Source organism: Tasmannia lanceolata, unplaced genomic scaffold (genome assembly GCF_043159265.1).
Source record: "Tasmannia lanceolata isolate RefF3 unplaced genomic scaffold, GAP_Taslan_0.1 ptg000013l, whole genome shotgun sequence".
NCBI lineage: Eukaryota > Viridiplantae > Streptophyta > Magnoliopsida > Canellales > Winteraceae > Tasmannia > Tasmannia lanceolata.
Genome location: NW_027518690.1, coordinates 15,040,200 through 15,065,872, shown reverse-complemented (window position 1 = coordinate 15,065,872; position 25,673 = coordinate 15,040,200). Strand labels below are relative to the sequence as shown.

The 25,673-nt window shown below is 38.9% G+C and overlaps 3 protein-coding genes across 7 annotated transcripts; all 3 read right to left on the bottom strand.

Annotated features, from left to right (window-relative positions):
- Nucleotides 1-2: 2 nt before the first annotated feature.
- LOC143891003 (uncharacterized) lies at nt 3-1,336 on the bottom strand. The gene is made up of 3 exons (XM_077395664.1): nt 1,158-1,336; nt 496-1,012; nt 3-395 (listed from the first exon to the last, which is right to left on the bottom strand). The coding sequence occupies exons 1-3, from the start codon at nt 1,334-1,336 to the stop codon at nt 3-5; spliced, it is 1,089 nt and encodes a 362-aa protein (XP_077251779.1).
- A 4,292-nt stretch (nt 1,337-5,628) lies between these two features.
- Nucleotides 5,629-10,575, bottom strand: LOC143891002 (mediator of RNA polymerase II transcription subunit 30-like). Its single transcript, XM_077395663.1, has 3 exons — nt 10,013-10,575; nt 6,982-7,060; nt 5,629-5,897 (listed from the first exon to the last, which is right to left on the bottom strand). Exons 1-3 carry the CDS (start codon nt 10,219-10,221, stop codon nt 5,799-5,801), a joined length of 387 nt encoding a protein of 128 aa, XP_077251778.1. The 5' UTR covers nt 10,222-10,575; the 3' UTR covers nt 5,629-5,798.
- A 6,927-nt stretch (nt 10,576-17,502) lies between these two features.
- On the bottom strand, nt 17,503-24,985 carry HK3 (histidine kinase 3). 5 transcript variants are annotated; one of them, XM_077394261.1, is made up of 12 exons: nt 24,864-24,985; nt 23,650-24,020; nt 22,850-23,131; nt 21,566-21,735; nt 20,849-21,061; nt 20,536-20,722; nt 20,328-20,379; nt 19,895-20,124; nt 19,685-19,783; nt 18,423-19,582; nt 18,004-18,333; nt 17,503-17,896 (listed from the first exon to the last, which is right to left on the bottom strand). In XM_077394261.1, exons 1-11 carry the CDS (start codon nt 24,895-24,897, stop codon nt 18,069-18,071), a joined length of 3,063 nt encoding a protein of 1,020 aa, XP_077250376.1. In that variant the 5' UTR covers nt 24,898-24,985; the 3' UTR covers nt 17,503-17,896; nt 18,004-18,068. The 5 variants fall into 5 exon arrangements, with proteins under 5 accessions (XP_077250376.1, XP_077250377.1, XP_077250374.1 ...); XM_077394262.1 differs by lacking the exon at nt 24,864-24,985 and adding an exon at nt 24,241-24,844; XM_077394259.1 differs by lacking the exon at nt 24,864-24,985 and having other exon boundaries at nt 23,650-24,845.
- Nucleotides 24,986-25,673: the final 688 nt, after the last annotated feature.

Genomic DNA, 25,673 nt, shown 5'->3' with positions numbered 1-25,673 from the left:
TCCTATCTCTGCTTCTGGAATCTCCCCATAAGAAGCCTTCTTATAGTTTCCAACATCGTTAGAATGGGCTTGTCCCTAGCAGGTAGAATAAAGGCATTGAATGTCTCCGACAGGTTGTTCACTAGAAGATTGCATTTTTGCCTAGGGTTAAATGCTGATCTTGACCACAGTGTAGGATTAATTTTCTTAAGATATGCATGAGCTTGCTTATCAAGCTTCTCCATCTCTGTCATGTGCCTCTGAAATTCAATCGGAGTGCTAACATATGCTGCTGCCCACATAGTATCCTTCAAAATCTTACCCTTGAACTCCGCCTTAAAGTTGTTATACATGTGCCTGATACAAAACCTGTGGTCTGCATTTGGCAAGATATCTTCAAAAGTTTCAGCCAATCCCTGCAATGACAAGGTGATAGGTACAATTATAGAATTCTAGAATTAAAAGACAACTACATTACCATATAAACACTTGAAATTGTAAGTAAATGATGTATACCTTCTGTCTGTCAGAAATGAAGGTCCAACCATGAGTCTTAATTAGACCAATGTCATTGAGGAGTGTTGTCAGAAACCAAGTCCATGAGTCTTTCAATTCAGCCTCCACTATTGCATAGGCTATTGGGAACATCTGATTATTTGCATCCTTCCCAACTGCACTTAGAATTTTGCCTCCCCATGGACCTTTTAAATGGCAGCCATCCAAGCCTATAAAAGGCCTACAACCGGCCAAGAATCGTGACCTCTTAGCATGGAGACTGATATATAGCCTCTGAAAAGTTGGCAACACATCCAAAGTAGGCCTCTCGACCTTCAACTTCAAACAACTACCTGGGTTTTTAACCCTCACAAGATCACAGTAGTCCCAAATTCTAGCATATTGCTCAACATACCCTCCCTCAATGCATTCTAAAGCCTTCCTCTTGGCCCTATAAATCTTTGACTTAGGTACATCAACCTTGAAATCTCTCTTAATACTCTTCTGTATTGCATGAACATTCCATTTGGGATCATCCCTGATATTCTCAAGATATTTTGACGACAACCAAGTAGAAGAAACATGGTGATTGTTATATGATCTAGGGCACTTATAAATGGAATTGAAAGTTTTTATTTGAAATCCTTCTCCCTATTGCATATGAGATGCATGTATTCTCCAACCACTTGCTCTTGCATTCTGCAGTAACTCTGGAAGGCTCATTCTTGACATACATGTAGTCAAACCCATGCTGAATTGTATACTCTTTCAATGCAGCTCTAAACACTTTGTGGGAGCTGAAAATCATCCCCACAGCCAACAATGGCTTCCCCATGTCCACATGCTCATTGAACTCTATCATGGTTCTCCTTCATCTGAAGAAGATATTGAACTTCTAAGGTAATACTCATCTTCCTCATCTTCACGTGCATTTGACCTCAGAGGATCATCAAGTATAACCTCCTCTGCACATGCCCCATCCATCTTCCTTTTCATGTACATCATCTCCCACAAATTCACCTTCTCCAAAAAAATCAGCAGATTCATTGACATAATCAGACTCACTACCTAGTCCACAACTACTCTCACTGTAATTTGACCTCCTAGAGGCAACAAAATTTTCATCCTCTGAATCAGAGTCTTCAAAATCCTCACCATATTCATCACTACTATCTGATGGAATGGGGGTGTGCTCTTCATCATTGACAGCTTCACCATGCCTCTCACTACCACCTGTTGGAATGGGGGTGCTACCACTTGTTAGCATGGGGGCCACAACTTGCCCATGCAAAGTTGCAAACCTCCATCACCTCCCAGGACATGTCCTTGTGATGTCCCTCCCAAGACATCAACTTCACCTGCTGGCGATGGGGGAGTATCAAGATATATCTGAATTGTAGACTTCCTTTTATGAAGGTCTATCATTTCTAGGACATCTCTATCGGAATCAATCCTTCGAAGCCACAATACTTACCTCTCCCTAGGACCCTATGGTACATAAACAAATGGATAGGAACACCAACTATCTCTCCCACCATGTCTTGCATTTCAAACAATGATAACAAATCTGGGTCGATGTCATCGATGTGCTTCACAGTTCCCCCTTTATACCCCTCTTTTTACTGTCAAATTTCCCACCATGATGCACCTCAAAAGTGAGAAACCCAGGGGCCATCACTGCCATATAAAGGTAAAGAACAAAGTTAAAATACACTGAAAGGGACAACATATACGCATTACATTTGACTCAACAGTGATAGAAGGGGACCATTTCAAAGCATCATATAATCATTTCAAATCAACATATAATCATTTCCAGTAGGGGACCACTACATATACTAATTTGCATGGGGACAACACTAATTTTAAAGCAAAAGCATTGACTTTGCAAATGGGGAGCACAACATACACTCCCTTACAGTGGGAGAGCACAATATATACCCAATTGCACTGCTAGACCCCTAATTAGAAAGCAAAAAACATTGACTTTGCAAAGGGGGGGCGACAACATTCACTCATTGCGCAGAGGGAGACCCTACTTTCAAAGCATAAATCATAGAATTTCCAGTGGGGGGACCACAACATTTGCACCTCTGCAGTGGTAGACCCCTATTTTCAATCCAAAATACATTGATTCTCCGGGGGGACCACAACATATGCACGCTACTTTCAAACCAAAAAAGACTGAATCTCCAATGGGGGAACCCAACATGCTTAATGTGAACACATATGCAACACAGATACCACAACAATCTAAGTGGGACCACTGTAACACCATATGCAAGACAGATAACACAAAAAGCCCTAAAAAAGGGGCAAAATGACATCTTTTTTCTCACAAATTGGGACCACAACATAGGGTTTCTCCACAAAAAAAATCAACATTCCACAAAAACCAATAAAATACTCATAAACCCTAACTAATATTACAGTTTACATCGAAAGAACACCTAACCCGACAATTTTCCATTAAAGAATCACAGAAACTTTGTTTTCAGTGGGAACTTTGGAATCAAGCCTTTAAAACTTCATAAAATATTTAGAGACAAAAGGGTTTGTAAACTATTTTAACACCTACCAATCATTTTCTACAATATACTAACAACATGACATTAAAAGACAAAAATCTTCCAAACCTGAAACGTTTGGAGAAGACAAATGTTTTAGAAACCCTCGAATCGATGGTTCCAAGGTTGAAGATGACGGAAAATCGTCGTTCGTCTTCCACACGATGAAAACCCTAGCTCAGTCGAGTAAAAACCCAAAGATAAAAAACCCAACCAGTTGTTTTTTTCCTTTTCAGTCGAGTTAAAATAGAGGGCAAATGGGTCATTTCACGCGCGTCGTTTGCACCGTCCAGTTAAAAAAACCCAACGAAACTACAGGGGACGTCTTTCTCACGTTTTAAACAGTAGGGGTTGAAGTGGATGTGTCAGAAACTAGAGGGGGTGTAAATGTAATTTTGCCAAAAAAAATTGTTACCATAACTAGAGTTAGGGATATATTGAAAATATATATTTTTTTAAATACTTGGAAACAAAAATTTCAAATTATTTAAATTTGCTAGTAAAATCAAACATTTTTGGGGGAAATGATATCTGCACTTCCTTCTTTATACTTTAGACAGCAACATTCCATGCTTTATTAACCACAGCTCTTATTAGTTGTTGAGAGCATCTTGAAAATTGTAATATTACTGAGCTGATTAGAAAGTGATTTGCCAGGACCACCGCAGAAGGCATTTCTCAGCCCGGCTGTTGCATGAGAGAGCACCCTCATAGGCTCAGATTTTGGCTTATTCATTTAATTCATCTGAGGCAGCTGCTCTCTCATGCAACAGCCAGTCCGAGAGATGCCTTCTGCAATGGTCCCTAGCAAATCCCGATTAGAAAATTATAAATGAAGACCCTGTTCGTTTTAGATTGGGACAACGGCCCCAAACCGATTAACGATTATTGGACTCAGAATGAGTCCAATAATCGGTTTGGGGCCCACAATCGGTTGTCACAATATGAACCGAACTGGGCCTAAGGAGTGGAGTGTATTATTGAAACTAAGAGGACAATGGGTGTAACTTTAATAGCACCAGGACAGAATTCCTACAACAGTAGTGCGAAAATAACCATACTGTGGGGGAAAAAGTCAATGATTGTGGCCTTGAGATCACTGGAATCTAGTGGTTTTGAGTGCCCAACACCTTACATTAATATGAAACCACCATCAAAGGGGCCTAAGAGAGATGGATCATCAGCCAAGAACCACATGTCTGAAGTGAAGAACAAGGTTTTAAATTTCAGTTTCGGTTTAAGTTTCAGCCACAATGGAAATCAAAATATTTCGGTTTCGGGCAAAATTAAAAACCACAGTGAGGATAGTCCCCATTCAATGGGTAAACCAGGGGCTCCGGCCAGTGCTCCGGCCAGTTTGGATAGGGTTGGGGCCAACCCTAGCCCAACTGAGCCTTGGGTCAAGAGGGTCAACCCTTAAAGCAACCCCCCTCTAAATATCACAATGCAAACCCAACCCGTCTAACCCCAATTTTTCCAAATCAGACCGGGTTGAGTCGGGCTAGGTTCGGTTGGCAAAATAATACTAATAATAATAATAATAAGAGTAAAGTGTTTCTGAGCTCAAGCTCGAAGGTGTGGCTCTTTGGCGTAAAGTCATGGGTTTGCTCCCCAGTGACGAGCGTTCGAATCCCCCCTTGCTTACCCGATGTGCGTGGTTTCCGGTGATTGCACGCATCCGTAGGGAAATAGTCCTACCAAGAAAAAAAGAGCTCGGATAGCTTATCTGAGCTCGAGCATCAAAAACTCCTATGGGCCCACATTTTTTGGGTGATCCAAAGCATTCATTTGAAAGGCCCTTACATGGATAGGGTGTGTACCGAAAATCAAGTCCATAACCCATTCAAAAGTAGAGGGAAAATGGACATACATAGTTTCTCCACAAATCTACCCATTTTTTCCCTCCACAAATGGAAGGGTTAGGATAATCCTATGGACCTGATTTTTTGTAGGCACCCTATCCACGTAAGGGCCTTTCAAATGAATGCTTTGGATCACCCCAAATATGTGGGCCCACATGAGTTTTTGAGCTCAAGCTCAGATAAGCTTATCTGAGCTCGAGCTCTAAAATACTTTCCTCTAATAATAATAATAACCTTAAAATGGCTAAAAAATTAGAGGACGGTCGATTTGGGTTGCCCAATCTAAACCCTAACCCAACCCGAAATTAAATCAGGCTGGCTTTTCCCAACCCAAGGAAATGCCAACCCAACCCGATCCGAAACTGGGTTAAACCGTCAGGATCGGGTTGAGCCCGACCAAAGCTGCACTCCTAGGTAAAACCCTACTTTCTGCCTCAGTAACCAGGCCATGACGCTCTGCTTATCGACACTTGACCTTTTTTTTTTATTGTAAGCTATTGAAACAGGACAGAGATCAAGAGAGAGGAAGGATCATGCTAAACTGGGTTCTTGTATGATTCAATTGTACTTGTTCGGACTATTTCATCCGGTCTTAGGCTACTAACTTATATGTTCGTTCAAAAAAAAAAAAAGGAAATCTTTCACAGATGCCAATGGTTAGAGTTGTGGGGCCTCCTCGGCGATCTTTTTTTGTAACGTTTTATTCTAGGTTAGCCAATTTTAACTAACTTTAGCAAAGGAAAAGAGATATCAACTATTCACATGAGCACTCACCTGTGATTTCTTTGATAAATAATACAAGAATTAAAATTCAACTAGCTTTAGAACAATCCCATTTTTCTCAAAGATATTTGATTTCGTAGGCTTCATGTTAGACATCTCAACCTGCACTCTTTCATGCTGAACAAGGACTCTTCCATGTGGATATGTCATTAATAAGTTCTCGAATTTGATCTATAAAACGCTCGAGATATTTGTTCTTATTTGCAAGTTCCTACATTCAAAGATTACCAAATGGGTAAGACATGGAGAGAATTGAGATTTGAAAAAAAAAAAAAAAAAAAAGGGAAGTAAATAGTTAGAAAATTAGTTTTGATGTATGCATTCTAGATTTGTGATGATGGCATATTCCATGAGTTGGTGACAAAATCCAGCATAAAATTATAATAGCTTAAGCCTGAATGTTCTTAATTTATGCAATAGTAATACTTCTATGTGGTCTTAAGGATAGACATACAGCTTCACATGAAATTATGGCCGTGCAAAGCACATACAGGGTGGACAGTTTATTAAAGTGAAAACAAGAGGGGCGAGAAAAGTGTATCAGAACACACGAGTGCACCACTTGACTGAGCATTTTCTTTGAGAAGCCAATGGAGTGTGCAATATAGACTTTCAGATCTTGAACAAGTTGGTGCACTTAAAAAAGATTATGAAGCCTACTTCAGTGAGGTGTTTGTGGCTAAGGTGCAAAAGCTCCAATTGTGTGAACCTTTTTTTTTCTGAGATACCAATGTAGACACCAATAGAGTGATTTGCAGGCCTAGAAAAGGTGGGGGCACTTTAAAGATTCCCCAGCCTAGTTCATCAAGGTTTTTGTGCACAAGCCAAAAGTTGGATGGCCAAGTTGCAAAAGCTCTGCTTGTCTGAGCCTTCTCTTAGAGATACCGATGGAGAGTGCAATAGAGAGTGACTTGAAGGCCTAGAAAAGGTTGGTGCACTTTAAAGATTCCCAAGCCTAGTTCATCAAGGTTTTTGTTCACAAGGCAGGTTGGAATGGCCAAGTTGCAAAAGCTCTGACCTAATAGATAAAGTCCATCATCCAGAAGAGAATTCTGGTTGCTTTTCCCTAAATGGCGGTCATTCATCAATATCACCTTGATATGAGGCTGGAGATAAAGGCAGCGCAAAGAGAGAGAGACCCACACAATAGAAGGTCTAACTCAATGACACCACATCAAAGATCAGATTTTGATTATAAATATGAATGGAGTGCACATATCTAATGCTAAGATTTTCCTTTGGTACATGGACAGAAGGCAAGGACGCTGGTTTAGCAGAAATTAAAGTGTGCATACCTTCACATTCTCCTTATCTAATATTTCAACAAAAAAACCACGACTATATGACTTTACAAGATTAAAAAAAGGTGAGAGCCTAACAGAATGTGATCACTAGAACCCTCATGTTGTAAAAGTGATCTCTTGGATGCTAATCAATGGTCACTCCTTACTCTCAATACTCGGTCGCAAGCTCTCTAACATCTCACAATGTAGTGGACAAAAGTGTCAGCGTTGGCGCTGTACATCCCAAGGCAAAACACATGGGTGATAAGAGGTGCGAAAGGGAAGGGCCACGAATGATTTTGAAGGAACGAAGAATGGAACTATAGTGTGTAAAATATGTTATGGGCAAAATTAAGTTCCATTAATGATGTTCCCAAGTTGTGATTGATCACTTTTGTCTGTCCATCTATTCGGGAGTATCATGTACTATCAAACTGAAGCATAAACCCTATTTTGCATCATAAAATTCTCCATAAGTGAGACACATCAAAGAACATAGCTACACAAATCGACATGAAAAGAAAAAACGTGGAGAACTTTCATCGTGGGAATCTCTGAGTCTAGCAGGGTAACAAAGTGGCAACGGTCAGGCATGATTCATGTAACGGTAAAGGTTGATGGAAACGATTTCAAGGGGAAATATTATGGAAAATATTGAAGAAAATAGAGAGCAGTTAACATCCGAGAGGACAAAGAGAAAAAGCTAGAGTGGGAGAATGAGGGGCTGATCACAACCAAGTTAATAGAGAGGGAGAAGAGTGAAGAAACAAGATCAAGAGAATGAAGAGAAAGTGGTAAAGTGGGAGACGACTTATAAACCCAACCATGAAGGTGAGATAAAGGAAAGGAGAAGTAGTTAGGAAAAAGAAAGAGGAGAAGCGAGGGAGGGAAAGAAGATAAAGAGGAGCAGAGGAGATGGAGGGAGAAAGGGGGCGGCTAACCTAGCCACGAGGAGGAAAGAGAAGAGGAGAGGGAGAAGGGAATAGAAAAGAGGAGGGGGAGCTTGCTCCATGCAAGGGGGTATCCTTTTCGATCTCCAAAAGCTGAAAGCTAGGCTTTTGGAGGGGTTGAAAGATTTGTATTCGAGGGGGTATTGAATAAGCGGTGGGCCAAAGGAGCTAGCTTATAGGATAAAAGAAAAGGCACTTAAAAGGATTTAAGTGAGAGAAGTGGTGGAACATGGGAGCAACCAATGAGATTTAAGGATTTAAGTGAAGTGGATTTAGGAGGCTTTAAATGGTGGGCCATGGTAGTAGACAATAGGATATAAGAGAATTTAAAAGGGTTAAGTGATGGCTTGTGTGGATTGTGTAATGGGCCATGGATAATGGGCGATGTACCATAGATTGATGCGGAAACATCCCGCTCAAATTGAGATCTCATTCAAAGAGAAAGATATAAAATATCTGAAGTTTCTTTTTGTATCCTACATGGATGATCTGATCCGCAAGGACCGGGATTGAAAAAAAAACTTTGATCGTCTTTCTCCGAGGAAGAAGCGAAACATAATCATCTTGAATGACTTTGTTCCGGGGTGGGCAAAGCAACATTGAATGGGTCATCAAACAGATCAATCATTACTCTAGGTGGATAAGCTCTAAAGGCAGAACAAGATCCTTGAAAGAATCGGCAGGGTCATTCATCGTGAGAGAAGCATAAGAAGAATTAGAATCAAGATGGGGTTGCCATCCCTTACATTATCTGATCAAAAGCTAGCGTGAGCTTGGGACTGAGCTTACGAGAATGAATACAGACAGACATATATGTTGGTTATGAAATAGCTTAGTTGGATACAAATGGATCGTTCGAAAGATGAACATTTATCTATGCCTTGGCCAATCACCCCACTGTGTAAGGGTACACAAAACTATCGAATCAATGGAATCGGTCTCTCCACCCGATTCAATTGGAGGTGTAACTGCTTCAAATGTGTATATCTCCTATGGATCAAATCAAGACTCTAAAAACTTTCATAAAAAAATAAAGTGAAAGATAAAACAGGGAGGCATATTCATCATAATAGCACAGCATCTAAACATAGTTGAATACTGTCTACGCAGTCAATTTCTTAAATTGGCAACATGCTCTTCCAGTCTCAAGGCTTCGGCTTGATCTGCTCTTGATTCCAATGCACCGACTGTAGAAGCCATCTCATGCAGTTTTCCCTGTAGCCATTTGGATTATGGCTTTAATATAATGTATGAAAAACACAATGAACCTAGTAGCATTTTGTATCTTGTCCAATTTACACAATTCAACTAACTTTGGGAAAATAGTAAAAATGGGGAAGATAATGAAGCACTTCCTAGAAAAAATGACAGTATTCTGATTGATAGAGGATGATTTCCGAAGCAGAATTAATCCATGAAAAATTCATCAGAACTCACAGTAAATGCATTTAGAAGCATTCACCATTCAGAGGCAATTAAATATAGACTGGTGCTTTTAAATGACAATAATTGCCTATTATAGGAAAACCAAAATGACTATTGGAATGCAGTCATGTGGACTAAAATGCAGGTACTCCATACAAGTTTCTGTCGTACATTTGTTAATATATCATGACTGAAAAAGAGTCATCAGGGTGAGATCGACCCTGAACTTAACTTCTGGAGGATCCTAACTGTCAGATCAACAGACTCTTACTCATTGAGTGGGAATCCAAGGCTCTCAGGGAAGAATCCTGCTCAAGGTTTCCAGACCGGGAATCGAAACCGGGAATCAAAACGGGAATCGAAGGCTCCCAGGGAAGAATCCTGCTTCCTTGGTCTGAACCTTTGCCCAATTCTTGTTATAACAGAGGTTGAAGGCTATCGATCAGGTGACTAAGATCAATTCCAATCATCCACATTCCAGGTATAAGCTGGGAGTAGTAATCCACTACCAACATTGTGAAACAACCAATTACTCCAAAAGATTAAGATGTAAGAGTTGGTGTTATTTAATCATTTATACTTCAACAAACATTGGTAGACCCAGTGCTACTAAACCGGGCCTCCTCTCATGATCATTCACAAAGGGTGTTTTGATCAATCCAATCTACCAAGAAATAATAACATCAAAAGAAACAACAACCCACATTTCTAAATCTCCTAAAGACAAGAAAAAAAAAACCAAAAATTCGAAAAAAATAAAATATGGGTTCTTCTTTTTTACCTTGAGAGAATTTGGAATGGCAATGAGAACAGCCCGCAGTGAGGCCAATGCAGACTTGTATCTTAACCGGGCGTCTTCTAGAACGCCTCCGCCCATCTCGAAGCGATGCAAGGAATCAGAATCATCACCACCGTTGGATGAATGATCAGCCCCGGGCCCAGATCAAAGGGCGGGGTTACAAAGCTCATCGTTCTACTCTAAATGTTTCTGTCCGTCAGCTGCTAATTCATGTGTGATTTTCTCTTCCATTGCCTGGCAGAAATGACAAAACCTTAATGAAGAGTCATCGAAACCCTAATTTCCAACCATTGAAGATTTATTCACTGCCTTGAAACTCTAATCTCGGTCAGTGGCGTGCTGGACGAATTGTCAAGGACTTGTTTCCTTCGATCAAATCCTGAAATCCTTCCATTGATTCGAGAAAATGTTTCTTTTGAGAGAGAGAGAGAGAGAGAGAAAGAGATTCTTCAACCCCTAATTTTGGAAGCATAAGATGAGTGCGGCGGACATGGATGTGTAGCCACACGAGGTTAGATAGAATTAAAAATAGAGACATCCCTCTCTCAAGCCCTAATTTTGGAAGCATACGATGAGTGTGGCGGACATTCGAATGTTTACATGGATGTGTGGCCACATTAGGTTAGAAAGAATTAAAAATGGAGACATCCGTAAAAAGGTGGGGTGACCCCAATTGAGAAGATGAGAGAGCACCACTTAAGATGGTTTGAGCATATCCAACGTAGACCTTTGGATGCTCCAGTGAGAAGAAGTGACTCGTTCCAAGTTGATTGAGTAAAAAGAGGTACGGGCAGACCGAAAACAACTTGGGTAAAAATAGTGAGGAAAGACTTGATGGTTGGGAACATAACAATGACATGACCTTGGATAAGAGAAAATGAAAGAAAATGATCCATGTAGATGAACCCAACTAGTGTTAGGATTAGACTTAATTAATTTGATCCAGATAGATTCTTTCACCTTCTTCATGAAAATTTTCTAAGGATTCATTAGCTGACCCCTACTAGTTTGGGACAAAGGCTTAGTTGAGTTGGGTTGTAAATTAGAGAAGAGAGCAAAGAGAAAATGTATGTGGATTTTCTTCATGGACGAAGTTCAACAACGGAATCTATAAAAAAATTGAACGAGATCTAATAACTAATAGATGTTATTAAAGTTTAGGGATTTTTGCCAATTAGTCCCTACATGGCAAAATAATTGCTTATTAGTCCCTAAGAAAAGCATATTATCTTAGTAGTCCTACTTTTAGAAAATATTTGCTAAAAGGTCTCCAAAACTCACCTATGTCAATTTTCTCTGTAAAAAATTCTAATATGGCAGATTTACCCCCAACCCATTTAATTGGTTTTAGCGTTTTTTTTATTTCCTTCCATTATTTTCATGAAAAAACTAGGAAATAAGCAAAATATTCTCTTCGAAAATCTTGTAAAATCTTTCAAAGTTGTTAAGGTTTTAGCCCATTTTGACTTTCCTTTGACATTCTCCCTTCTTCTTCTCATAAGAATAGAAGGCAAACCCTAATTCGTATTCCGAAAACAAAACTAAGACCCTACTCCATTGCAACAGGTGGCCGTGATCGATTGGTTTGCAAGAGATTTTTGGGAACTGTAGCAGCTCTTTAAATACAAGATGGATTAGTGCTACTCTTACAAAATGCCTTCCACTTAGGCCCCATTGGATTGTAGGAATTTTAGTGGAAAAGTTCGGAAAGGAAAAAAATCTAAAATTTCTTATTTCTTATACATTAAACAAATAAGGTAAACCAACCCTATTCAAATTTTCAGTTAGGGACTCTAAATTAATCAGACATAATTCCCATCTTAAATCATTGAATGAAAAAAAAAATTCCATAGAAATAATTTTCCATCAGATTTATTTTCTTGCAATCTAACCAAGACAAAAGTTTCTTGGAAAAGTTAGAAACAAAAAATATTCCTAAGATTTCTTACTTTATTCCTACCCTATTTGAAGGGAGATGTTATCAGCACCACTGTATTTTGATGAGGGCACTCCTCACTTTATTAAAACTACGGTATGACCCACACCATAGGATGATCCAAACCGTCCGTTAGATGGGCCACAACCTAAATAGGTTGTGCCCCAAAAATCATTTCCATAGGTTGACCCTAACCCTCCAATCTGAATATTAGAGGGTTGATCCTAACCCTCTATAGATCGGAGGGTTAGGATCAACCTATGGAAATAATTTTTGGGCACAACCTATCTAGACTGTGGCCCATCTAATGGACGGTTTGGATCATCCTATGGTGCGGACCATACCCGCACTTTGAATAAAGTGAGGAGTACCCTCATCAAAATACAGTAGTGCTGATAACATTTCCCTTAATTTATTTTAGAGAGATTTTCAATTTATTTAATTCTTAAAGTGATTTTTTGTTTAAGGATTTTCGAAGAGAATAATGGAAGAGATAATATTTTGTTTTTTCCTAAAATAATGGAAGGGAAATTTAAAAAAAAAAAAACACTAAAACCGATTAAATGGGTTGGGGGATAAATTTGCCGATCAGATGAGTTGGGGGTAAATTTGCCATATTAGAATTTTTAAGGGAGAAAATTGACGTAGATGAGTTTTAGTAGGGTTGCAAGTTGGGTCGGGTAAAACCCGACCCGCATCGACCGGACCCGAAAATAACATGGGTCAGGTTTTAAATTGGAAACCCGATTCAATCTTGGGTAGGGCCGGGTTTAAAGAAAAAAAAAACCCGAAACCCGACCCGACTCATATTGGTGTATTGTGACTTTCTTAAATATCTCTTGAATAACAAAGAAAATTATTTTCCAATATATTGATACAATTGTTTTGATTGAGGTGATCATGTCTGTTATGTGAAAATATAGTGTCCTTCTTAAAGTTATACCCTTGTTGACATAAACTTCAAAATTTTGGTGTGAAGGTTTGTTTTTTTTTCCTACAATCTTTAAAATTAGTCGCTATCCTACACTAAAAAATGAAGACCCGACCCAACCCGACCCGACCCAAACCGAGAAACTATCTTGGGTAAGGTCGGGTTTAGGAATCTCGGGTTTTCCTGTAAAAAAATTAGACCCGACCCGACCCGACCTGAGATAATTCTCGGGCAGGGTAGGGTTTTGGAAAACCCGACCCGCCCAACCCGAGTTGCACCCCTAAGTTTTAGGGACCTTTTAGCAAATATTTTCTAAAAGTAGGACTACTAAGATAATATGTTTTTCTTAGGGACTAATCAGCAAAAATCCCTAAAGTTTAAATGCAAGGTTATTTTGGTATTTTCATACAAGAAGGGCATTTTGTCCTTTTGTACCAATCTCATCTGACGTCAGCTGTATATCTGTTATTTGAAAAACTAGTTGCAGTCCCGTGCGATGCATAGGCTAGCCAAAAAAATTAAATTAATAATAAAATTTATTAAAAGTATATAGGAGTGCAAGAAGAAAATGAACAAATTGCTTAATGAATACCATAATGAAACATGGAAACTTTAAAAAGCTAAGAGATGTTTCAGAAGAAAACTATTGGATTTTCCCTACGTGAAGCGTTGCTTTATTGTATTGCTAAAAATAAGGCAGTCAATGGTGACCTTTCCTATTCTCCTGAAATACTTACTATAAATTATGGGGCTTATGTGATTAACGAAAAGGAAAATGGGGAGGAGAAAGGAAAAACAAAAAAAAGGGTATACATAGATGCGTGCAGATTTTTAGGAAGTGGCTTTTGGAATCTATCTATTACATAGACGGCCCTCATTGCGCGTTAATTAGGATTTTAGAAAGCTTTGTAATATACGGGATGGAGAGGGGCTGATAGGTGGCACCACCACGGCGTAGATTAATTTCCTTATTGATGTTATTTTTTATTATAGAGGAAAAATAGGCGTTAAAGGGTTGGAGGAAATAGGCGTTAAAGGATTGGAGGAAATAGGCGTAGAATAGAGATTAATTAGGCGAGGAAAATGAAAATTTTGGTTTAGTTTTTTTAGTTGGTACGTTTGGCCCAAATGAAATAACAAAAGGGAAATGAAAAAATAAATAAATTACCTGGAGATAATTTGTTGCGGGGAGAGAGATTTAGGGCAACGAAGTAGAAACACTAATGAGTGAAAGAGAGATTTTAGGAATATTTGTGATACGTTTTGGATTTCTTTCTATCTATATAAAGACTCCTTATTTACATTCTAACCGTTGGAATAAAATGTTTTGGATTTGTGATATGTTTGTGACGTTTGAAATCGGTAACCGAATAAAATGATTATTAGAAACTTGGTTGAATGGGTAAAAAAAAAAAGGGGGGGGGGGGGGGGGGGGGGGGGGCTGAATGCGGTTTGCAAATGGGGTGCCATGTGGCACATCCTCAGTGTACCACATCCAGCTTTATATAGATAGTATAGATATAAGAAAATATGGCATCTTCTTTTGCATCTGATTGCACTATATTTCGTTTTTTGTATAAAAAAAGTCAAACTATGTGAAGTTTTTGGGAAAAAGAAGTAAAATTAGCATATGGTTGAAATTTTCTTTTGCCGTTATCAGAAACTAGAAGGGAGACGCTCATATCGTTCGAACGGCATATTTTGGCCCTTGCAACGTGGGGCCCACCAGATGGACGGCCCAGTTCCTCTAAGCGTGGCTGCAAATGGCCTCATTCATATACGTGCTCAAACAATTGCCCATTCAGTTTTTCTTGGGCTTTGGCCCACCACAATTGAACGGTCAAGATCAACTAACGTGGGACCCACCATGAATTTTTATGCTCAATTACTTGGCTATGTGTGTCGATACTAATAAATTTAATGTCTCTGGATTTTTGGGCAAGATATTGACTCCCGGACTAACTCCGCCTATGTTTTTCACAGCCTGTCCCAAGCCAGGATAAAGGAAGGTTGGCAGCCCGCTGTAAAATTTGCCACTGTTCTATGAAATGAATCTTATATTGATTTCAGGCATGTACCATGTTTTGACAATTGGATTAAGTGATTAACTCATCGTCTTTTATTATTTAAATAGTTGTCAATGGTTAGTAGTTATTACAGTTCCCATAAAGCTCCCAAGAGCCAATTAAAGGAGAAAAGACAGGTTGAGTAGGTGCAATTATGAAAACATGGTAGAACCAAATCATTAGCCTGTAATGAAAGATGGCTTAAAATTGGTATTTATTTTCCCTGACAGAGTTGTTAGTTTTCAATAAAAGGCAAATATCAAGTCATTTATTACAAGCCCATCATCAATCCAGACACGAGATTCAGAAGGAAACTTAATTCAAGAGAAAAAAATGGGTTGTTGTTGTTGTATTCTCTCAGTGACTGAATTGGAAATCTGTCTTTTTTGGTCCCTGTTACCATCTCTCCAGCAAAATGGTGGCAAGTAAAAAGAGAGTAAGACAGATAAGAAATATCCAAGAATAACAAAAGAAAAAAAAACAGCTACTCTGTTCTATTGATCTATCGCTGTTGTAATAAAGAGCTGCCTCAGTTCTTGCCAGGGACTATAAATGCTAAGCATGACATGCTTAAATCAACAAGGAAATCATGGACAGAGACCTATTTACTTCATTTTTTTTTTGAAAGATTACCATTTACTTCATTTTGCAAAGTACACTGCATAAAAATCAGGAACTAAGAGAAAATGAAGACTTGAAAAAGACTCTTCATGGTAAATTGTAAGGTTAAAACCTTAGATCAGAGAAGTAATTGATTTTATTACCATCCAATGGTGATAGATAACAAGATGAACCCAGTTGAATCTCTACCACCTAGTGAAAATTGAATGGAGTGGGGCCACTGATCACCATCCTATCAATATAAAAAACTCACTAGTTATCTCTAATAGCAGTTGATTTCACAATCACCAAAGATCTGGACTGCAGGTTGTTAAAACCTTCAGATCTTAAAAGACTTCCAATCTAACCCTGTAAGATCACTAGAATACAAGTGGACCTATATTCCAACTGGCTAAACGAATCCTACTCTCTTGAACTAGCTTCTCGCCCCTTGCACTTGTCCAGTAAAGTGCAAGGACCCTTGCTCATTTTTCACCACACCCGGGGGCCAATGTGGTGCGTCACTAAGGGAGTGCGGCCCAAGACTAACCTCCTCACCCCCGCACCCGCCCATGAAGTTGCAAGGACCCTTGCTCATTTAACACTACATTCAGGCACCGATGCAGCGCGTCGCTAAGAGGGTTACACCCCAACGAATTTTCTATAGGATTCGTTTCATAGAAAAGTGGCAAAGCTTACGGCCGACTGCCAACCTGACGCCTACCCTCTTCCTTTATCCTGGCTTGGGACAGGCTGTGAAAAACACAGGCGGAGTTTACTAGAATACAAGATGGATTAGAAAACTTACCTCGATCAACAATGATGGTGATCGATCGGGCCGGATCTTCCATTGCCCCTCTGGTCTACATGATCTCTAGTGGGGAAGATATCCTTTGGTCAGGTTAGATGGCAGCAGAGACCAAACCATTATTCATAGAAAAATGCCTCATAGAGTTCCACCCACAATACAACTTTATTTGGCTTAATTTGTTTAAACAACTACATTATCCAGACTTAGCTGGTGTAGTTGAATTGGGTTACACTAACCATCCATGTCTCATTAGGGATGAGATGCATTGTTTACCGATATATCCATTACTGATCACTTTGATCCATAGGTAACTCAGTAATTTCACTCTTACATCTTATTCTTCATTCTAGCCCGGCGAGCTTAGATCAATTAGAACAATTATTCCCACATAAGATCCAACACAGGTTACTCATGCCATGAACGTTCTGCATCAGGACAATCTATTAAATGCATTCTGAGCGTGTTCAAAAAATTAAAAAAATCAATTATTTTCATGACCGGTTAGGCCCTGTTTGTTTTAGATTATGACAACCGATTGTGAAGCCCCAAACTGATTATTGGACCAAAAATTGCACTAAATTTGATTCCAATAATTGATTGAGGACTCAACAATCGGTTGTCATAATCTAATTAGCATACTTCGACAGCTTCGAGTGGGTGCAAATTTCACTGAATTCCGAGTTGAATTGAATGAGTTATGCTCGTTCAACCAGAGGTAGGTCCGAAATCAGCTCGACGAAAGCGTGCGAGTCTCATTGTTTCGCCCATAACTCTCAAAATACTTGAAAATTTTCACCTCTGTTTCTTTCATTGGAAAGTAGACTTCGACGGCTTCGAGTGGGTGCAAATTTCACTGAATTCCGAGTTGAATTGAGTGAGTTATGATCGTTTAATCAGAGGTAGGTCCAAAATCAGCACGACAAGAAGTCAAAGAAAGTCTGTAATGAAACATTCATTGGAATGCTGTTATCACTCACAAACTGGATATGAAAGACTGATGGGTAGACTCAGCAAATCGGGGAATCAATCATCTTTATTAAATTCATCATTTACATTTGTGCTCCCCCTTTCATTATAGCAGAACATACTTATTTATCAGTCACTCTAAAAAAACAAGGAATTTGACAACAGTCTCTATACACTCCCAATTATCCTAAAATGAATTCTCCCGAGTCCTGAACTTATTTTACAGGGATGAAGATGTAGGAAGGAGCATCTACAAGACATGTCCTCAGTAACCCTCCATCTAAACAATGCTTCTATGATTAGAAAAGCCACTGAATCAGAATGTATGCGAAGTTCTTTAGTAAATGGCTCATTCCACGTCTTCAAATGCGAATGACGCAATTAGTCAAGCATGTTGCACACTCTAAACAAATCCAACTGTAGCAATCAAAACAATTGTGTCCCTGCAAGAATATCAAACAACAAACAATCAAATACTGAGTGTGTTAAACTCTGAGACAAACATCTGAATTGATAATTTTAAGCGGGTAACGGGAAAGGTTACTCTCACCAAAAGTCAGTTAAATCATGTGAATGCTACACTGATAATGACTTCGTTTAGTGTCCCCATGTGCACTACTCAGACTTTGTCGCAGCCAATTTGAAAAAGCGTGTTAGTTCTCTGTACAATTGTTCTCCTTCAAATGGTTTTGACACATATCCATCCATTCCACATTTCGAACATTCCACATGTGTAGCCTGAATTACATCCGCCGTCATAGCCAATATGGGTATGTGCCAGTTTGCAATATTTCGGTAAGCTTCAATTGATAATTCTCCAAGCTGAAGACGACCATTGACATTGTGTTCCGTATCGCGAATCCTTCTAGTAGCTTCAAACCTAAAAGAAAAAGAAAAAAAAATCAGAAGTCTGCACATTAAAAAATTGCATAATGAATACTAACTTATATATAATGTGTACCCATCTACCACTCTAAAAAATATGTGTACCCATCCATCTCTGGCATCTGAATATCCATGAAGCAGGCGTCAAAGTTGTGGGGCGGCTTAAGCATTGCGATTGCCTTTTTCCCACTTTCAGTGCAAACTACCTGAGCTCCATACTTTTTCAAAGCACCAGCAGCTACCCTAAGATTCACAATATTGTCATCTACTACCAAAATCTGCTTTCCATGAAGAAGAGTGTCCAGAGACAAAAGAGGGATCCCTCCATTGCGGCAATTCCCTTTGTTTCCAACACCCATGGCTCGTTGCAGAGATGCCGCTAGCATACTTGCTCTGAGGGGCTTCATGATTACCGTCGGTACATATCCAGGAGACTTCGCATTAATGACTTTAGTCCAGCTGATAGAATTAGCAAGAATGAACAGTTTTGGACCGTCGGATCGACCATCCTTACTCAACTTGCTAACAAAAATAAGTGATAGATCAGTATCCTTAAACCAAGCTTCCTTGTCAACCAAGACCATGTTGACACTGGTTAAGCAACAGGAAGCTTGGTTAAGATCGGGAGCTATGTCCACTTGAATTCCAAGCCTTTGGAGATGATACTTTGTTACTTTAGCACGAACATGCCTTGGGTCAACCACTAGCGCAGTCATCCCTTTAAATTCCGATGAGACCAATTCAGACTGGTTGGTTATTTGAGGCTGATGCTGATTTTTGTATTCAATTGAATCGGTGGAGACACTGGTAAAGACGGCCGTGAAGGTGAAAGTGGAACCAATTTGAGGTTCACTGACAAACCCTATCTCTCCATTCATGAGACCAACCAAACATTTGCTGATACTCAATCCGATACCGGTGCCCCCGTGGATACGGGAAATGGAAGGACCCACTTGCATAAAAGGGGTGAAAACACGAGATTGGGCTTCCCGAGGGATACCCACGCCTGTATCTTCAACCGATATAATTAGATTGATGAGATCAGAAGATGTGGATGAGAAAGACTGTTGGAACAAAGGCCCTTCTTGATTGAATGCCTTAAAATTTTCCCAGCTGCGCCGTTTATCCGCCACAGGAAAGCCACTCAAGGTATTTGTCGATGATACTTTTTTTTCGACTTCTATTGATTTCATAACCTCCTCAACAAGATGAACAGTGACAAAGATATGCCCTTTCTCTGTGAACTGCACAATGAAAAATTAATAGTGCTTACGCAAATTGGCATCTGAATCCATCAGATACATGGGACAATGAATACAGATTGATTTAAATAAAAACATACTTACTTTGATAGAATTACCCATGAGATTTGTGATGATTTGCCGAAATCTTCCAGGATCGCCAATTAGAATTTCAGGAACATGGTCAGAGATGTACACCGCCAACTACCACCAATAGATTAAAGATCCACCAAGTTAAGTGATCAGAAACAGAATATAGAACATTAAACTTCATAAATTCCAAGTAATATTGGGCACAATAAAAGTATTATTTACCTCTATTCCTTTGTCTTGGGACTTCCCACAAAAAAGTGACAAAACATCATCCAAAATAGCCCGCAAATTGAAACAGACAGCCTCAAGCTCAAGCTTACCAGACTCAATCTTTGCCTGATCCAAAACCTCATTTATAAGTGATACCAAAGCTTTTCCACTGGCCTGTGCAGTTCTGACATAATCCTGCTGTGTTATATCCAGATCAGTATCCATGAGCATCTGCAACATACCTGAAAGTTGAACAAATTTCACTTTTTGTCGCAAATAATCAAATCAATACCACCACTGCATAATAAACATGGTCATAATCTCTAAAATTAACAACTTAAAGTCAAATAATCATAAGTTCATATATACCCGTCATAACCTCAAAAATTAAGAACCTAGATGTCAAGTGATCATAATGGCAGTTCGATACAAATCTTTCACTCACCTAAAACACCATTCATTGGAGTCCTAATCTCATGGGAAACAGTCGCCAAGAACTACAAAAGATGGAGTAGCTCAATTAAATATTGTTGTAGACCAAAATGAGAATAAAGTCCAGGTGAAGATGGATAATATAAAAGAAAGTTTACAAACAAATTATAAAGTCGATTATCTTACTTATCGATAGTATATGTGAATTTACAAAAAACTACCTGAGATTTTGCAACATCTGCTGCTTCTGCCCGTTTTTTGAGTTTCATCATCTCACGGTAATCATCCTCCACTTTTGCAATGCGATTCATTGTTGCGTAGAAAATATACCCAAGTAGCAATGCAATCACAAGGACTCCAAATGATGTTGTTATTTCCAGAAACGGTAAAGGTGGCTTCTGCTTGAATCTGTACAAGGATTGATTAAGATTCAAGCAACAGTCTAAGCTCTTTGTGGCCGAACCATTACAGCTAGACTTGTTCAAAAGTGTGGAGAACATTAGCATATAATAGAGATGTTTATTTATTTTTTACCTGCAATGCATCTCGTGCTTCCTAAATGGGTCTCCAAAATTAAGAGAGCTGACATGGTATATGCCATTATCTGTTACATTCGACCCGTACATGCTAATCGGAGTTGAAAGATTAGTGGTATCATACACATTCACAATAATTGTTTGTTTACTTGCTAGTTGGTGAAGTAGCTTCTCCACCAGTGATTCTATATCAAAAACCCCACCTAGATACCTGCACGGCATAAGTTGAACTTGATTTATACATAACTGAGTTATAGCATCAAATGTAGAGGTTTGCCCTTTTTATTTATTCTAGATGTGTGGTATCCTACAACAACAATTTTTAAAGCTAAGGGCAGGTTTGAGTAACATGAATTTTTCCTCCTGGAATATCCGCTTACCCAATGGTGAGAAGGGTGGGAGAGGGATGAGGAGAGGGCAAGAAAAGCGGGCAAGAAAAGCCTGAAAAACAAAGAAACAAACAACTCCACGCAAAATGCGAGACTTTTTCCTTGCTTTTAAGCCAGTTCTCACCCTCTACTCATTCGTGCCCTCTAAAGTCTCTCCTTCTCCCACCCGCACTGTCCTTTCTCACAACTTGGAGAAACTAATTTATCATGAAAAAACATGGTTGCAGACATGGTCTTGTTTATCATGAAAAAGAAAATCATGGTTATCAGACGTGGCCTACATGAAAAAGAAAGTCCAATTAACAGTTAGTTAGCAGCATGCTCACCCGTCAGTTGCTTGAATGCGCTCCTTAGGTGTTGCATTTGATGGAAGTTCTGACTTGTAAACGGCAAATGTCAAAATAACCCCCAGACGCTTTGATTTCAGTAGTCTGAAAGGAGCAGTGAGGACTCCCTTTCCAGAAGCTCTGGCTCGTAAGACATTCTCGCGATCTTCCTGTAGATAGGATGGTTTCTTAAAATTGCGGCATGAAAAATCATAAGCTCAATATTCTTCAAAGAAACAATATAAACATGGCAGACCAAGGCAGCAAAGCTTGTAATAGGAGGAACATGCATGTCATTAAATTGTGGATAAAGATCCATTGTTCCACTGGTAATACTGATTAGAAAGGGAAAATAGAGCTGATTTAATTGGATTGTGCTCGGTACATTGGAAAGCCCAACTATAAGCACCAAATAAACAAAGTGCCATGGTTTCATGGTTTATCCATGGTTAGTAGACTGTTAGAAAAATAATAATTGTGGTTAGCCAAAAAGATATTCTTAGCATGAGAAAAGCTGCCTAGCGTATATATATATATATATATATATATATATATATATGAGGAAAGTGAAGCTACACCGCCGGCTTAAAATACAATGGGCCCACATTGTTTTGGTGATCCAAAGAATTCATTTGATTGGCCCTCACATAGATAGGGTGTCCACCAAAAATCAGCTCCATAGGATCATCCCAACCCTACGATTTGTGGAGGCAAAAATGAACGTGTAAAAACCAGCGGTGTAGCTTCACTTTCCTCTATATATATATATACACATCCAAACAAAAGGTATATTAAATTCAGATGCAAACTGTAAGGCTGGCCAGTAAATCTTGTGAATTGGTTCTGAAGAATATATGGGAAGATAACCCTTGAAATTACACACAACACAATTAGATATCCAAACTATTGATACATCCACGTAAATTACATCACGAATAAGTTCATGAATAAAACATTAAGGCCATGTTTGGCAATCATGAATTTTTTCCATGGAATATCAGTTTACTCAATGATGAGAGAGGGAAGGAGTGAGAGAAATATAAGAGGGCATGAGAAGATGGTGAGGAAAGGCTGAAAATAAGAGGAAAAAACTCTACTGGAAATATGATTTATTTTTCCCCTGTTTTTTAGCCTTTTCTCACCCTCTAATCACTCATGCCCTCTCGAGTCTCTCCTCCTCCCATGGAAAAAAGTCATGGTTGCCAAACATTCCTTAAGTCTCACAACAAGTGGTTTGAAAATTAACAAAGAGTAAGAATGATGCAGAAAAAATGGGAGTTTCACCTTTCCAGACAACATATCAAGAGACACAACATGTGCGATGGTATCCTGCGCAAAGATAACAGGAGCATATTCCTCTTGAACAGGAGATATCTCCTGGGTCTCAGTAGCATACTCATCCTCCCGAACGGGGGATTGTTCTTGGATATCCATCTTTTTAATTGTCCAACCTTGTTGCTTCTCAAATTGATCTCTTTCAGAGTGTAACACCTTCACAGCATACGCTACACCACTCGTTAGCGGCCTCTCAAACGCAGTTCTTTCTGTGTACCTCGCAAAAGTCATCTGTGCATTGGGCAAGTTGGTATCAAGAATGGTTTTTCAGGGGGCAATTTAGAAAGCAATTAACCTATTTTATATAGATAATATAAAGTAAGTAATCTCAAGCAATTGGAATTGGAATTGGAATTGGAGGAAACTAAACAATAAGAAGTATGAAAATTAGAAACAAAAATGGAGGAAACTAAACATAAAAAGTAAGAGTTGTCTATGGAGAGGATAAGTATGAGCGATGTAGTGGCCTAGCAGGGTCAATTGAGAGAGATCGAACTTGGTACCACGTAGCATCCTTACGAATGATAGATGACAAATAAAGTATGGATGCCCTAGGTTCCACGGTTTGATTTATTAAAGAATGAATGCAAAATACTAAGAAACAAGCAATAATTAAAGATCGAACTTGGTACCAATTGTGAGCCTTATGAGTGATAGATGGCACAAAGTATGGATGTCCTAGGTTCCCCTGCTTTGAATTATTAAAGAACAAATGCAAAAGATTAAGAAACAGACGATAATTAAAGCACCTGATCAATTGCGGAAGGGTTCTTGCCATGGTGAAAGGTTGAAACCAAGATGGACAAGGCTTGAACATGATTCATGCTCACATTAAACTGGTCCTGCAACATCCTAGCCCGTTCATCGCACATACTCGCAAGCATTTCTTTCCTCCTCTCAACTGTTTGAGAATTCATGTACCAAAAAATTGAAAGAGATCCCAAAATCGAACCGAGTACCCACGTAACCAAAAGCTTCCTACACCACGCCTGTCGGACCTTCTTCGACCCAATATACTGATAGTAATGGTAGATCCTCCAACCTCTTCCTGAGAATTTTTCCCACCATTTAAACCATAATTTCCCTCTTTCACCAAGGAAACCAGTCCTCTGCTCCATGACTTCACCACCAACAATAAACCAATTCATAGGTATCTCAGAGAAAATCCAACAACATATCATCAAAACCAGATACACCAAATTCAAATCAAAAGGAAATAAATGAAAATAAGGCATCCAAAACATCAACCTAGTTGGCTTAGGAATTCAAACAGAATTCAAGAGAAATAGTAGAAAGAGAGGTGGCTCTAAACTCAGCTTTCAATAACAAAATAAGCTCACCATTAAATCCTCCAGAACTGCCTGGTTGACCTCAAATCAGAAAACCCATGTAGAATATGACTTATCTAGAGAAAAAAAAAAGCACTCCCTAATTCTTATTTCTTCTACTCTGTAAGTTTCTACCTAACCTCAAATCAAAACCCAAAAGAAAACCCACAAAAAATAAGAGAAACCCATCAATAGGAACAGTGAATTCTTACTTCTACTTTAAAAGTCTCTAACTAACCTCAAATCAATCCCCAAAGAAAACCCAAGAAAAATAAGAGGAACCCATCAACAGGATCAGTGACCTCCAAACACAAATTCTTCCAAACAAAAAGCACACACAAAAAAAGGCAAACAAAGAACCCAAAATTCAAAGACTTCTAAAAGCTTAATCCTAGTCTTTTTAACAGAATTATGAAATTCATACTATGACACTCCACCAACAAACCCAAAAAAGAAGAAAGAGAAAGAACCAAATCCAACAAGTTTCAGTTTCAAGTTATCAATATCCAACTCAAAGGGTCAAAAAAAAAGAAGAAAACTGTCAAAAAATCTAGTCACTAAGCTTTAAGTTCCTAAAATCAAACAGTAAGAAAATCAAAAATCAAGTATGTGGGTGTTAGAGATTGACTCTTAACTATGAATGAAGCAATAAGAAGAAGAAGAATTCATGAGCTCTATGAAAGAAAGATTCTGTGAAAGAGAGTTGGGACTATGGTGTGGGAAATGTCTACTAGTGAAAAAGCCATTATCTAACCAACAAAATAAATAATAATAAAATAAAAGTGATTTTTTACCAAACAAAAGTATAAATTATGAGGGAAAAAAGGCATCCTCTCCACTCAACAGAAGCCACTGCTTTTTTTTTTTTGTTTCACATCACATCCAAACCCAGTGGACAACTCTTACACGCTAACGTTCTAGTTTGTGTGGGGACTTTGAATTCTTTTGACGATAATACCCTTGTCTACTGTCTAAACTATCAAAAGCGCCCCATGGCTTCTTGAAGAGCTTTGTTCTTAACAGAAAAAGAGGGTTTAGAGAACAAGAACTTTTTTCAGAGAGGGGTTCATAGGGAACAAGAAAGGTGGCGAACAACTAATTATTCTTTGTTTTCGTACTTTTAAAAAGGTTACTGTGGGGCCCACTTTGTAGGATGATCCAATCCAAACCGTTCATTTGTTGGGCCTGACATAAAAGGTTGTACTATGTGGATCATCTACATACATATGGGGGGTCCTAACTCCTAACCCTCCCATTTGTAGAGGGACAAAAGCCCATAGATTGGATGGTTAGGATCATCCTATGGATGCGATTTATGGGGTACAGCCTGTTTTGTGTTGTGGGTCCACAGTACTTTTTGAAAAGTACTGGACTTCACGTGCACACAGCATATGAAATTTCCATAATAAAATGTTTGAGGGTAGAATTGTAATTTCAAATATAAG

Excerpts from the sequence above, each read along its gene's own strand:
- LOC143891002 (XM_077395663.1), bottom strand. The coding sequence starts at position 10,221 with ATGGGCGGAGGCGTTCTAGAAGACGCCCGGTTAAGATACAAGTCTGCA. Across the intron at positions 7,061-10,012 it reads TTTGATGTTATTATTTCTTG|GCTCTCACCTTTTTTTAATC; the intron begins GTAGATTGGATT and ends ACATTCTGTTAG. Across the intron at positions 5,898-6,981 it reads TAGATAAGGAGAATGTGAAG|GAACTTGCAAATAAGAACAA; the intron begins GTATGCACACTT and ends CTTTGAATGTAG.
- LOC143891003 (XM_077395664.1), bottom strand. The coding sequence starts at position 1,336 with ATGATAGAGTTCAATGAGCATGTGGACATGGGGAAGCCATTGTTGGCT. Across the intron at positions 1,013-1,157 it reads GCAGAATGCAAGAGCAAGTG|GGATGATCCCAAATGGAATG; the intron begins GTTGGAGAATAC and ends TGAGAATATCAG. Across the intron at positions 396-495 it reads TCATTTCTGACAGACAGAAG|GGATTGGCTGAAACTTTTGA; the intron begins GTATACATCATT and ends TTGTCATTGCAG.
- HK3 (XM_077394259.1), bottom strand. The coding sequence starts at position 24,144 with ATGTTTTGGATGCCTTATTTTCATTTATTTCCTTTTGATTTGAATTTG. Across the intron at positions 21,062-21,565 it reads CGCATTCAAGCAACTGACGG|GTATCTAGGTGGGGTTTTTG; the intron begins GTGAGCATGCTG and ends TATGCCGTGCAG. Across the intron at positions 19,583-19,684 it reads TCATGGGTAATTCTATCAAA|TTCACAGAGAAAGGGCATAT; the intron begins GTAAGTATGTTT and ends TTCATTGTGCAG.